At 46.4% G+C, this 14,950-nt stretch overlaps 1 protein-coding gene across 1 annotated transcript in view; it reads left to right on the top strand.

The window, feature by feature from the left end:
* Positions 1-14,950, top strand: part of LOC309558414 (uncharacterized protein) — a gene marked incomplete at its 3' end in the record, with an annotated part of 87,216 nt that overhangs the window by 66,837 nt on the left and 5,429 nt on the right. Inside the window, exon 5 of the mRNA XM_082261488.1 lies at positions 10,816-10,838. Within this exon, the coding sequence (XP_082117614.1) occupies positions 10,816-10,838 (23 nt within the window). The remainder of the gene's footprint in view (positions 1-10,815; positions 10,839-14,950) is intronic.

The raw sequence follows: 14,950 nt of genomic DNA, 5'->3' as shown, positions 1-14,950 counted from the left end.
ACAGCCCAAACCTCCCCCAACCCACCCCCATCCATGACTGGTCTATTGTATCAAAACTCAAATAGCCAAGTTATAGCGATGGTACAAACTGGAAAGGACCAGCTGAGAAGCATTACACCTCCATCCCCTTGGCAGATGCAGTATAAAACACAGATGGGATACAGCAGCAGAAGACCCCACCTGGGTGCCACTCCTGTCAGTTAAGAACAGGAAACTGAGGCTACGATTGGCACAGGATCACCAAAATTGGACAATAGAAGATTGGAAAAATGGTACCTGGTCTGATAAATCTTGATTTCAGCTGCAACATTCAGATGGTAGGGTCAGAATTTGTTGTAAACAACATGAAAGCATGGACCCATCCTGCCTTGTATCAATGGTTCAGGTTGGTGGTGGTGTAATGGTGTGGGGAGGGGTAATGGTTCAGGCTGGTGGTGGGGGTGGTGGGGGTGAAATGGTGTGGGGGATATTTTCTTGGCACACTTTGGGCCCCTTAGTACCAACCGAGCATTGTTTAAATGCTACGGCCTCCCTGAGTATTGTTGCTGACCATGTCCATCCCTTTATGACTACAGTGTCCCCATCTTCTGATTGCTCCTTCCAGAAGGATAATGCACCATTTCACAAAGCTCCAATCATCTCACCACTGGTTTCTTCACCATGACAATGAGGTCACTGTCCTCCAATGGCCTCCACACTCACCACATCTCATCCAATAGAGCACCTCAATCTCAGAGGAATATTTTCAATACCTTGTTGTATCTATTCCATGAAGAATTAAGGCACTTCTGAAGGCAAAAGAGGGTCCAATACCCTTGCAAGGTGTACCTAATAAAGTGTCCGGTGAGTGTATATAAAGCCCATCCTGGACTTTTATGAGCTCAACTTGCACCAACGCTTCTGACATTTGTGCAATAACTGCTATAAACAGACCCTAAGTTCATTTTTATAAATGCTAATAATGTATGAAATTGTACGTTGCATAGTCTATATTTAAAAAAAACATAAATAGTCTGTATTTAAAAATATATTTGAGAATAAAAAGTAGAAGGTCTCTTGGGAATCTTATAATGCAACATTTCAACCCACAAAAATAACTATGTAAAAATAAAAGTGAAAAAAAAAAAAAAAAAAGAACAGACTAAAACCAAAGCTGGTAGTAGGTTCTCTAATTCAGATGGACTTGTTGTGTAATATTGAAGACGTTTCGTAACTTTTCCAAAGTCACTTCTTCCTCTCTGAGTGTCGGTAATATTAAGGTGGAGATCCTTTGATGTACATGGCTGAAGATGAGAAGATGTGAATTGTTGTCATCTGTCTTCCATATATAACCCCGTTTTAACCGCTTGCCGACCGCCGCAAGTACATATACTGCGGCGGTCAGCCCCTCACAGGCAGAGTGACGTATCGGTACGTCACTAGCCTGTGAGGCTCTGGGGAGCGAGGGCGCGCTCCCGCGCGGTCACGGACCCCCCCGCGCGTGTGACCGGCAGACCCGATGTCCGCCACTCACTCAGCGATCGTCGGGGAGAGGGAGAAAGTCAGGCGGCTAGTGTAAACAAGCCGCCTGTCATTCTCCCCTGTGTAGAAACAATGATCATACGGTTCTACTATGTAGGACCGTTGATCATTGTTCCTACAGCTCAAGCCACAGCCAATCACAGTTAGAATCACGCCCCTAGGGACACACACAGCCCCTCCCTCTCAAATAAAGTTAACCCCTTCACTGCCAGTGTAATTTTACAGTAACAGTGCATATGTATAGCACTGATTACTGTAGAAATGTCACTGGTAACCCCAAAAGTTTCAAAAATGTCAGTCAAGGGTCCGATCTGTCCGCCACAATGTCGCAGTACCGCAAAAAAAAATTGCAGATCGCCGCCATTACGCGTTAAAAAAAAAAACAACAAAAATGACAAAAATCTTTCCCTTTGTTAGTAAATGCGATAACTTTTGTGCAAACCAATCAAAATACGCTTTTTGCGATTTTTTTTTTACCAAACATATGTAGCATAAAACAAATTGGCCGAAAATGTTAAAAACATTTTGATTTTTACATTTTTTTGGGGGGGGGGAATTTAATATAAAAAATATGAAAAATATTGTTATTTTTGCAAAATTTACGCTTTTTTTTTGTTTATAGCGCATGATCAAAAAATCGCACAGGTGATCAAATACCACCAAAAGAAAGCTCTGTTTGTGGGAAAAAAAAGGACGCCAAATTCGTTTAGGTACAGCGTCACACGACCGCACAATTGTCCGTTAAAGTCACGCAGTGCCTAATCGCAAAATACCCCCTGGTCTTTCAGCAGCCAAATCCTCCGGGGCTTAAATGGTTAATCTCTTCCCCAAAGATATATATCCAAGGATTAACACTTAAGTACTCTCCTAGGATGGGAAATCCCATCTTGTTGTCATGTTGGAGATATTTAGCATCTTCTCTAAGCCACTCCTTCAGCTCTGAACATCAAGAATCCCCCCCTGCATTTCGATGGCAATCCATCAATTTACATGGCTGAAGGTGCAAATTGTTGTCATCCATAGGTGTGCGCAGGCTATTGCATTAAAGTGTGCACTCCAAAGCTAAAACATATATACGTGTGTGTGTATACTGCACATATTAGAGAGGCCTTTAGTGTGGCCAACTGTGCAATAATCATGCTGTCTAATCAGCATCTTGATATGCCACACCTGTGAGGTGGATGGATTATCTCGGCAAAGGAGAAGTGCTCACTAACACAGATTTAGCCAGATTTGTGAACAATATTTGAGAGAAATAGGCCTTTTGTTTACATGAAAAAGTCTTAGATCTTTGAGTTCTATTTATATTAGTGATTGACCAATATCGTTTTTTTTGTTGCTGATACCGATATTCTGTTGATCGCATATCGGTATCGGCCGATATTGGCCGATATTTTTACACATGTAATCAACAGAAATCTTTTAATAAACATGTTAATCTTTATTTATTACCATTTTTAACATGAAGTGCTCATTCTTCACACATTAACTGCATAAAAACTGTTATGAAAACTTCAATTCCAGGGACATTTTCTTTGCATTTCACAAACTGATTGTGCATTAATGCAGAAAACTGACTGCACTGCAGTAACGTATTGCAGTGTGTGAGTCCACTACTGCAGCGCTTTTATAATAAAAGTGCTGCAATCGTGGACTCACACACTGCAATATGTTACTGCAGTGCAGTCAGTGAAAAAAAAGCTAGGCAACAACAACAACACAAAATACACATACACAGTGGATTGGATGGACTGGAGTCAGTGGAAGAGGACTGCCTCTGCAGTAAGGCACTGACTGCAACTAATGCAGTGCAGTCAGTGCACAACTGCTAGAAAAAAGCTAGGCAACAGCTAGACAGTGGATTGGATTGGAGTCAGTGGACTACCTCTGCAGTAGGGCAGTCACTGCAAATACAGCAGTTAGTGCAAAACCGCTAGAAAATAAATGTAGACAACAGCTAGACAGTGGATCTTTTCAATACTCCCAGTTAAGTAGAACAATATTATAATGCAGAGAGCAGAACATTTCAGCATGTCCATGGTCACCTGTTAAACGTCTTCTGTTTTGTTCAAACAATGCTGCGACTTCGTAAACATGCTCAGGAGTGGAGGACAGAGGAGCAGAGAGAGAGAGGTATCTTCTAGCATGGGAAGCAAGTCTTTTGTAGCGTGCCTCATTTTCTTTCCACCACTGAAGAGGATGATTTCTTCTGTCAATTATGGCTTCTTTCAAATAGAGATGAAGTTCATTATCCAGGCTCATCTTTGCACATTCAGAAGAAATTGAATCCTCCGCATGAGGCCCCAATAAAACACAGAAAATGTCCTGATCAATTTGACGATGATGAAGCAGATTCTCTTCTGGTCGTTGATGTATTTTTGGACATTTTTCCATTTTTTTCAGCATGCTGCTCTTCATAAAAGTAGTATTCTGGACTTTTCTTTTGGTCAGGAACCTCCTGCACCTCCATATCTTCTGTCAGCCATCGTTTCGCCTTAGCCAATACACCATCAGAAGAGAAAGCATGGTTCTTGTATTGAGGATTCAAAAGACTTGCAAGCACAACATTTTTAATCTCTTCATGCTTCTCAAAACATATATCAATCAAAGCTTTTTGGCTTGACAGGCCATCATTTGAAAGTTGGAGGGTGTTGTGTGCCATGATAACACAGAGGTCTGACGTATCAGCAGCAAGCCTCACTCCTTTAGGCATGTTTGCTCCACTGCCTCTAAGTTGCCCAAGCATCACTCGGTCTTTGTTGATTCCCCATTCTTCAAGCATGCCTAGAAACATTTCTCTACTGTGCTCAGCTATGTGGGATCCTTACATCACTTTTGTATTCAACACCAATTGCCTTTTTGTCCATCCGCTGTCAATGAAGTGGCATGTAAGAATGAGTAGTGACTCGGACTCTGTTTGTGACCAGCAGTCCGTCATGAATGAGAGCCAGTTGCCAGCATTCTCTGGTTGCAGCATAGCCTTTACATTGTCAACTACCTTTTGGTGTAGCTTTGCCAGCATTTTGGTTTGATAATACTTCTCACTCTTCAGTGTGTAGCTTGGCTCAAGCATGGACATCAACCACTTAAATCCTGAGTCAGACACCATTGTAAATGGCTGGTTATCAGTGACAATCATCTCTGTGATTACTCTGTCCAGCAGTTGGAATCTTCCATCTGAATCTAGACAGTGATATCTGTTTTTTTTTTCACAAACATATCGGTTATTGTTGCCTGGGATAGTGGAGGAGGTATTGAATCAAAATCACATTGGTATTCATTTTGTTTTTTTCTGTGCTGCATGATACAATTCAATATGATGAACTCTTAGATGGGCCCAAAGATTTGAGGTATTTTTGTTTTTTTGCAGTTACTGATCCCATGCTTATGTAGCTTGTACATGTGTTGCACACTGCTGCTTTTCCTGGTGATGGTTGAGACGAGAAATAGTCCCAGACCACACTTTTCCTCTTTCTCTCCTCGTCCATCTCCATTTCAACTTGAAAGACACAAAATAGATTAAAGAAATGGCTTGCTGAAGTTGCTGCTCTTGCTGGCACTGGCACCCCGTTGTGGGTTGGTGGCTGACGCTTGGCATTGTGTCTGGCTTGTTCTGGGTGGCTGGCTTGCAGGAACACTGTGGTGGCACTGGCTGGCTGGCTGGCCTGGTGTCACCCTGTTATGGGTGGCTGGCTTGCAGGAACACTGTGGTGGCTGGCTGGCTTGGTGTCACCCTGTTATGGGTGGCCGGCTGGCTTGGTGACTGGTGTCACCTTGTTATTGGTGGCTGGCTTTCAGGAACAGTCTGTGGTGGCTGGTTGGCTTGCTTGGTGTCACCCCGTTATGGGTGGCCGTCTTGCAGAAACACTGTGGTGGGTGGCTGGCTTGGTGTCACCCTGTTATGGGTGGCTGGCTTTAAGGAACAGTCTCTGTGGTGCAAGGTTGGCTTGCTTGGTGTCACCCTGTTATGGGTGGCTGGCTTGCAGGAACACTGTGGTGGGTGGCTGGCTTGATGTCACCCTGTTATGGGTGGCTGGCTTTCAGGAGCAGTCTCTGTGGTGCCTGGTTGGCTTGCTTGGTGTCACCCTGTTATGGGTGGCTGGCTTGCAGGAATACTGTGGTGGGTGGCTGGCTTGCAGGAACACTGTGGTGGGTGGCTGGCTTGCAGGAACACTGTGGTGGGGGGCTGGCTTGCAGGAACACTGTGGTGGGGGGCTGGCTTGCCGGAACCCTGCTGTGTGGGTGGCTGGCTTTGTGTCACTCACTCACCCTGGCCTGTTGTGGCGGGTAGCTGCTGGCTTGCTGGAACACTGGTCACGGTGGCGGGTGGCTGGCTTGGTGTCATCTGGGTGGCTGGTTGCTTGCTCGCTTTAGCTGGCACCCTGTTGTGGTGGGTGGCTGAGGCCAGGGCCTGTGGGTGGATGGATGGCTGGCAGTGTGACCGGACCGGACTGCAGCTGGCTGTAACATGAGGCCGTGGGAGGCGTGGGAGGTGGTCTTAAGTGCAGTGCACGCAGTGAAATGGCGTCACGTAAGGGCCGTGCAGGCATGGGAGGTGGTGTTAGAAGGCAGAACGTGTGCGCACAACATACGGAATGACGTCCCGAAAATATTGTCAATATCGGTAGATTAAAAGGCCAATTCCGATTTATCGGGGAAAGTGCATATCGGCTCCCGATATATCGGTGTTGCCGATAATCGGTTGATCTGTAATTTATATATCATACATTTTTGGAATGTTTTAAAACGTGGACAGTATTAGTAGAGTAGCGGACATGTCAATAGGGCAGAGGTTGGTTTCAGTAGAGCAGTGGATGGTGTCAGTAGCAGGGAGAATCTGCTTTGCACGAGGTGATTATGGTGTACCCAGGCACACCCTGTGTGCATTCCTATGTTGTCATCTGTCTTCAACAAATAATGCTGTTTTAACATCTCTTCCCTAAAAGATGCCACTCCAAGGATTAACACTCATGCACTCACCAATGATGAGACTGATAGAACCATACCACACTCCGCTTGAGTGCTTCCATCAGTATACCTTTTCCTCCAGTCTGAACATAGATATGAGATATTATACTGTAGCCACATATTGCAACCAAGATAACTTATATTAAACAACCAGGTGAGGCTGATCACATTACCATATGCAAACACAACTGTATACAGAAATATAATTAACATGCTAATAAACTCAGCACTTAAAACAGCCTAGGTGGAGTGCACAGAATGCTAGCAAAAATATGTGACACAATTAACAATTAACCATGGGACAGACAAGCTTAGCAGAAAACACATAATACCTTAATAAACAGATAATAGCAGGAGAACACCAGCAACAGGCATTGAGCTCACAAAGTACAATACACATTATTACAAGTGTAAACACCCCCCCCCCCCCCAATAGTTTGCTAGCAGACAATAGGTAAGTCTGTGTGGAGCAGTCCTTATTGGTAATGGGGCAACTAGGCCCTAAACAGGGTAACCGGGCCTAGAGTTCCAGAGTCTGTGTGTCTTGGGGAGACATGGACTTGAATCCATTACTCCAAGGGTTCACAAAGAGTAGTGTTCCCTTAAAAACCAGGGCCAGTCAGTAGGCAAGAGACTAGCCTGCAGTCTCCTCTAAAAGCTTCTTTGTCCAGGGTGGGTCTGTCACAGGGACTTCCCATTCTTGTTATCCTATTGGAGATATTTAGCATCTTCTCCAAGCCTCTTCTTCAGCTCTCAGCTTCAAGAATATACCCCTGCATTTTGATAGCAATCCTTTCATTTACAAGGCTGAAGGTTAAAATTGCTGTTATCTGTCTTCCTCGTATAATCCCGTTTTATCATCCCTTCCCCAAAGATGTAATTCAAAGGATTAACACTTATGCACTCACCCCAAGAATGGGACATCCCATCCTTGTTGTCATGTTGGAGATATTTAGCATCTTCTCCAAGCCTCCTCTTCTGCTCTAAGCGTCACAAATATACCCCTGCATTTTGGTGGCAATCCTTCAATTTACAAGGCTGAAGGTGCAAATTGTTCTCATCTGTCTTCCATATATCATGCCATTTTAACATCTCTATCCCAAAGATGTGACTCAAGGGATTAACACCCATGCAGACCTAACATCAAGGATGGGGCATCAGTGCGGATCAAACACATAAAGCTCCTCTGAAATCTGGCTTCTAAAAGTGAAGAGATCTGAAATGGAGATCACTGAGCATGACCAGTGGCGGCCGTCCCATAGGGGGCGCAGGGGGCCACCCCCCCCCCCCCCCCCAAAAAAAAAAGAAAAAGAAAAAAAAAATTTTTGCCCACAAGGGGTGCCCGCCTCATTGGTGCCTATGGGGGGTGAGGTTTTCCACCCGCAGAGGCGCCGAGAGGCGGCCTTCTGGGGCGTAACTGTAGCGCAGAGCACTGCGCTACACCCACCCCCCTTTTGGAGCCCGCTCCATTGGTGCCTATGGGGGGGTGGGGTTTTCCACCCGCAGAGGCGCCAAATGGCAGCCTTCTGGGGCGTAACTGTAGTGCAGAGCACAGCGCTACACCACCTCCCTTTTGTGATGTCTTGGATCATGATTGGTCCAGACTCCAGCCTGGACCAATCATGATTAAGGACATCCATGCTGACCTCGTTGGGGGCGGTGCCGGTGCGTGCATCAGTCACTCACCGTCACCGCCCGGTCAGCTTCCCGCCGCCGCAGAAGAGGAGTCGCGAGGAGGGGAGAAGCCGCCGCCGGGAGCCGAGCAGAAGAGGACGGACGTCGAAATCGCGAGGAGGGGGAGAAGCCGCCGCCGGGAGCCGAGCCGTCGCCAGGTAAGTGTCTCAGCCAGGGAAGTGCTGACTCGTCACCTGTGCCATGCCTATTCCATCACCTGTGCCATGCCTGTACCATCTGTGCCATGCCTATTCCATCACCTGTGCCATGACCTTACCATCACCTGTGCCATGACCTTACCATCACCTGTGCCATGCCTATTCCATCACATGTGCCATGCCTATACCATCTGTGCCATGCATATTCCATCACCTGTGCCATGCCTGTACCATCTGTGCCATGCCTATTCCATCACCTGTGCCATGACCTTACCATCACCTGTGCCATGCCTATTCCATCACCTGTGCCATGCTTGTACCATCTGTGCCATGCATATTCCATCACCTGTGCCATGCCTATACCATCTGTGCCATGTCTATTCCATCACCTGTGCCATGCCTGTACCATCTGTGCCCTGCCTATACCATCACCTGTGCCATGCTTGTACCATCTGTGCCATGCCTATTCCATCACCTGTGCCATGCCTATACCACCATCTGTGCCATGCCTATTCTATCACCTGTGCCATGCCTATACCATCTGTGCCATGCCTATTCCATCACCTGTGCCATGACCTTACCATCACCTGTGCCATGCCTATTCCATCACCTGTGCCATGCCTGTGCCATCTGTGCCATGCCTATTCCATCACCTGTGCCATGCCTATATCATCTGTGCCATGCCTATTCCATCACCTGTGCCATGCCTGTACCATCTGTGCCATGCCTATTCCATCACCTGTGCCATGCCTGTACCATCTGTGCCATGCCTATTCCATCACCTGTGCCATGCCTATACCATCTGTGCCCTGCCTATTCCATCACCTGTGCCATGCCTGTACCATCTGTGCCCTGCCTATACCATCACCTGTGCCATGCCTGTACCATCACCTGTGCCATGCCTGTACCATCTGTGCCATGCCTATTCCATCACCTGTGCCATGCCTATACCATCTGTGCCATGCCTATTCCATCACCTGTGCCATGCCTGTACCATCACCTGTGCCATGCCTGTACCATCACCTGTGCAATGCCTATTCCATCACTTGTGCCATGCCTATTCCATCACCTGTGCCATGCCTATTCCATCACCTGTGCCATGCCTATTCCATCACCTGTGCCATGCCTATTCCATCATCTGTGCCATGCCTATACCATCATCTGTGCCATGCCTATTCCATCACCTGTGCCATGCCTATACCATCTGTGCCATGCCTATACCATCACCTGTGCCATGCCTATACCATCACCTGTGCCATGCCTATTCCATCACCTGTGCCATGCCTATACCATCATCTGTGCCATGCCTATTCCATCACCTGTGCCATGCCTATACCATCTGTGCCATGCCTATTCCATCACCTGTGCCATGCCTATACCATCATCTGTGTCATGCCTATTCTATCACCTGTGCCATGCCTATACCATCTGTGCCATGCCTATTCCATCACCTGTGCCATGACCTTACCATCACCTGTGCCATGCCTATTCCATCACCTGTGCCATGCCTATACCTTCTGTGCCATGCCTATTCCATCACCTGTGCCATGCCTGTACCATCTATGCCCTGCCTATACCATCACCTGTGCCATGCCTGTACCATCTGTGCCATGCCTATTCCATCACCTGTGCCATGCCTATACCATCTGCGCCATGCCTATTCCATCACCTGTGCCATGCCTGTACCATCACCTGTGCCATGCCTGTACCATCACCTGTGCCATGCCTGTACCATCACCTGTGCAATGCCTATTCCATCACTTGTGCCATGCCTATTCCATCACCTGTGCCATGCCTATTCCATCACCTGTGCCATGCCTATACCATCATCTGTGCCATGCCTATTCCATCACCTGTGCCATGCCTATACCATCTGTGCCATGCCTATACCATCACCTGTGCCATGCCTGTACCATCACCTGTGCCATGCCTGTACCATCACCTGTGCAATGCCTATTCCATCACTTGTGCCATGCCTATTCCATCACCTGTGCCATGCCTATACCATCACCTGTGCCATGCCTATTCCATCACCTGTGCCATGCCTATACCATCACCTGTGCCATGCCTATACCATGATCTTTGCCATGCCTGTGCCATGCCTATACCATCTGTGCCATGCCTGTACCATGACCTCAAAGTCACGCAATTTTTTACCGCGTTTTTTGCCGCGAAGCAATACCTATTACATTTTTCTTTTTGCGCCCCCCCAAAAATTTTGAGTACCAGCCGTCACTGACTTTGACCTGACCCTTACATGATACTATAAAATATATTCAATTATTTATTTTATGCAAGGTGCAGGGGAAATGTTCCACCACACTGACAGTTTGGTTCCAGGTAAAATTGCTTTGAAGAAGTTATTCTAAAAGTAATCAGAGTCGGGTAAAGTAGGTTGTATCCCTTTCAGGATTTTAGATGTTGTTGGGATGAAATATTTGATGACAATTATTGAATAATAGTAATTCTATGTTTTTTTTTTTTTCTTTAACAGCTCGCAAAGAGTTCTTTATTAAGGTGAGTACATGTTAAACATAATAAAGAATGACATCAGATGGGATGTTGTCAGTGAAACAAACTAGAGGAGTTAATTCTGGGCCATACATCAGCAGAGATAACGGGCAGGACAAGGGAACACCTGCCAATCATTCAGATACCATTTTTAGTATAGACAGATCGAAGACAGCCAGCTCAAGAGTTAGACATGAATTTAGTTTACTTCGACTTGTAAATGAAAACCACATGCCTTCTCATTTTTATTTACTGGTCATTACTGCCTGCCTACTAATTCTGAGAATGTTAACTGCCTGATTGTTAAGGGGACCCTCTGACTTCAATACTTTAGATAATTTAGCCATATTAAATCATCAGTGAAGGATGTTGGACTTAATTGTGTCTTTTTCTGATCTGCATACCTGGCCCAGGTCAGGGACTTAGAAAGCATTAAAGCCAGAGGGTCAGTCAGGGCACTGCCATTTTTTGCAGAAGGTCATTGTAGCGGCCGCCCTGATGGAAAGAGGGGTTCCGCTGCCAGAGATGTTCTCTTCCCCCTAGTGGGAGGGATGCTGTAGAGTAGAGCAAGAACCGCTCTTGTAAGAGCTAGTGATTTGGCAATCCAGGCAGAAGAGCAAGAGAACTGGTATAGCCTTCTCCCACAAACATGAGATGAGACTATGTTGAGGGTAAGCAGGAACTGTTTATTGAACCCACTCACACACATTATATACAGTATCAGGTCTGATTAAATTAGCATTAGCAGATGGAATTGTATACAGAAACAGAATTAACCTGAACTAATTATCTAGCCATCTGGACAGAACAATGTGGGCTTATTAGCATTTAACAATGGGACAGACAGACTTAATACAATCTACATCCCACTTCAAAACACAAACAGTATTAGCATATTCAACAATGTGTGGAAAACAAGTGGCTGAGCCAATGACATTAGCAATCTGCCATGAGTCTGACTGTTCAGTTGTTTGTTCGGTAGATGAATAAAGTGAAAATAAAATGAAATAGAAAGCAATGTCCCCAGCTCATAAGAGAATAAAAAAAATGGGGTTTACAATCCAGGGACAGGGTGATCCATCACAGTCATAAAAGGTGGCTTCTGTTCTTCTCATAGGGAAGGTTCATTTTTGACCCTTTCATGATGAATGTCCCATAATAAGAGAAAATGGATACCAGTCATTCCATACCAATCTGGAACATGAAGGTTGTATATTTGAATAATCTGGGCCAATTATTTTACCCTTTCATATAAGCTTTTGGTAAATTGAGTCTTGCAGCCAACTCAAAATAGAACACAATGGAACAGTGCACTTAAACTGAAGGACTCAATAGGAGACATCTCATTAGAAGAAGCCAAAGGAGAGTGCACCCAATCAGAAGGTGGCAAGGGTGAGGGCAGCCAATCAGAAGGTGGCAAGGGTGAGTGCAGCCAATCAGAAGGAGGCAAGGGTGAGTGCAGCCAACCAGAAGGAGGTAAGGGTGAGTGCATGTTAGGTTGCCAGAAAACCAGACCACACGAAGCTGCAAGTAAAATAAAGCAGCTTATTAAAGCAACAACAGTAAACGCACAGCAAAAGAGAGGAGCAAAATCAGGCAGGAACAGCCAGGGTAAAGTCCAGAAGCGGGTAGTCATCCAAGCCAGGATCAAGTCCGGAAGTGGATAGTCATCCAAGCTGGTGTCGAGTCCAGAAGCAGGTAGTCAGCCAATGCCGGGTTTTCTGCCGATGTGGGGACATAAGCTGATGCGGGATCAAGAGTCAGGAAAATCGTCAGCCAACCCAGGTCATGCACAGAGGAACACAGAGAACAGAAGACTTCTAGCAGTGATCCACCTTGGAGCACAAACACAAGGGCAAGGACTGCAAGCCACGAGGTGACAAATAGTCAGGTGTGCAACATCATCACTGAGCCACGCCCAGGCAGCAGGCAAGGGATGATGCAAACAGAGGTTATAAGAGACAGCAGTTTGTACATGTCCAAGATAGCTGCCAATAGGAAGGCAAGATAAGACCTTGACAGTACCCTCCCCTCAACGGCCCCTCCTCCATGGAGAAAAAGATGGTCTCTGAGGAAAGCGAGCATGGAAAATGCGGAGAAGGGCGGGAGCGTGAACATCAGTGGAGGAAACCCAGGAGCGCACCTCAGGACAATAACCCTTCCAGTGCACCAGGTATTGACCCTGACCTCGGAACAGATAATAATCCAAGATGCTGCTAACCTCATACTCCTCATGATTGCCTATAGGAATGGGACGAGGACGAGGAAGTGAAGAAGTATAGCGATTGCAAACCATTGGCTTCAAAAGTGACAAGTGAAAGACATTGGAGATATGCATGCCAGGAGGAAGATCAAGGGCATAGGCCACCGGGTTAACCTTACGGAGGATTCGAAAGGCCCAACAAAATGGGGTGCCAGTTTAGGAGTGGGCATCCCGAGGTTGAGATTACGGGTCGACAACCACACCCTCTCCCCGACATGGTACGAAGGAGCAAATAAACGTCTCCGGTCTGCCTAGAGCTTCTGACGATATGCAGAGACCCGTAAGGACTCTTGAATCTGCACCTAAGAGGAACGGAGGGCACGAAGATAATCCTCCTCAGCCGGAATGTCCTGTGGTGAGAATGACTCGGGCAACACAGTGGGTTGGAACCCATAATTAGCCATTAATGGAGACATCCTGGAAGACGTGTTGAAGGCAGAGTTCCTGGCAAACTGGGCACAGACTGAACAAGCAGCCACATACGCAGCAACATCAGTGCAGAGAGATGGCCACTAGAACTGACAGAAATAGCCCAGGACATCTGGTTCTTACCAGGATGACCGGAAGTCTTGGAATTGTGGTACGTGTGCAACAGTCTAATGCGTAACCCCTCAGGTACAAAACATTTGCCAGATGGTCTCTCTATGGGACTATCAGGTTGGACAGCCAAGATATGTTCCCCAAGAGAAGAGGTTAAGTTGGTACGGATGGCAGCCAGGATATGATCCGAAGGTATGAACGGCATCGGCACAGAGTCCTCCCTGGACAACTCAGAATACTGGCGAGACAAGGCATCAGCTTTAACATTCTTGGAGCCGGGCAAATAGGAGACCACATAGTTAAAACCAGACAAAAGTAAGTCCCATCTAGTCTGACGAGGTGTGAGCCTCTTGGCCCCTGAGAAATACGTCATATTCTTATGATCGGTGTGTTTGAGAACTGGAACCACAAAACCTTGGAGCAAGTGTCTCCACTCCTTGAGTGCCAGGATAATGGCCAAGAGCTCTGTCTCCAATCTCGTAATTGCATTCAGCTGGAGACAGCTTCTTGGAGTAGAACACACAAGGAAGTAAGGGTCCATCAGTTGTCCAATGCTGAGACAGGAGGGCACCTACTCCCCTCTCAGACGTATCCACCTCTAGGACAAAGGGCAAACCAGGATCGGGATGAGACAGAATGGGAGCCGAAGCAAAAGCAGACTTGAGGACCTCGAAAGCTTGGATGGCAGCAGGCGTCCAATTGTGGGAATCACTTCCCTTCTTGGTCAGTTCTGAGATAGGTCTGGCCAAAGAGGAAAAGTTCCTGATACATTTCCGATAGTAGTTGGCAAACCCAAGGAAATTCTGGATGAAACGGAGACCACTAGGGCAAAGCCATTGTAGAACAGCCGAAACCTTCCAAGGATCCATGGAGAACCCTTCAGCAGAAATGATGTAGCCCAAGAAGGCAACCTGCCACAGGTGGAATTCACATTTCTCAAGCTTACAAAAAAGCCCATTCTTACGTAACCGTTGCAGCACCCGACTGACATCCAGGTAGTGTGATTCAATGGAGTCCGAGTAAATCAAGATGTCGTCCAAATAGACTACCATGCATTGCTGCAACATATCACGAAATACATCATTGATTAACTCCTGGAAGACAGTGGGCACAATGCACAAGCCAAAGGGCATCGCTAGATATTTGTAATGACTCCGGTATTAAACAAGGTCTTCCACTCATCGCCCTCCTTGATCCTTATGAGGTTAAGCTTGGTAAAGACCATTGCTCCCTTGAGGTGGTCGAACAATTCAGTAATCAATAGAATCGGCTATGCATTCTTGACCGTGATGTGATTAAGGCCACGATAATCAAT

Source organism: Pelophylax lessonae, assembly GCF_965119305.1.
Source record: "Pelophylax lessonae genome assembly, chromosome: 6".
NCBI classification, from domain to species: Eukaryota; Metazoa; Chordata; class Amphibia; order Anura; family Ranidae; genus Pelophylax; species Pelophylax lessonae.
Note: the sequence above shows the minus strand (reverse complement) of the source record. Positions and strands in the feature narration are given on the sequence as shown.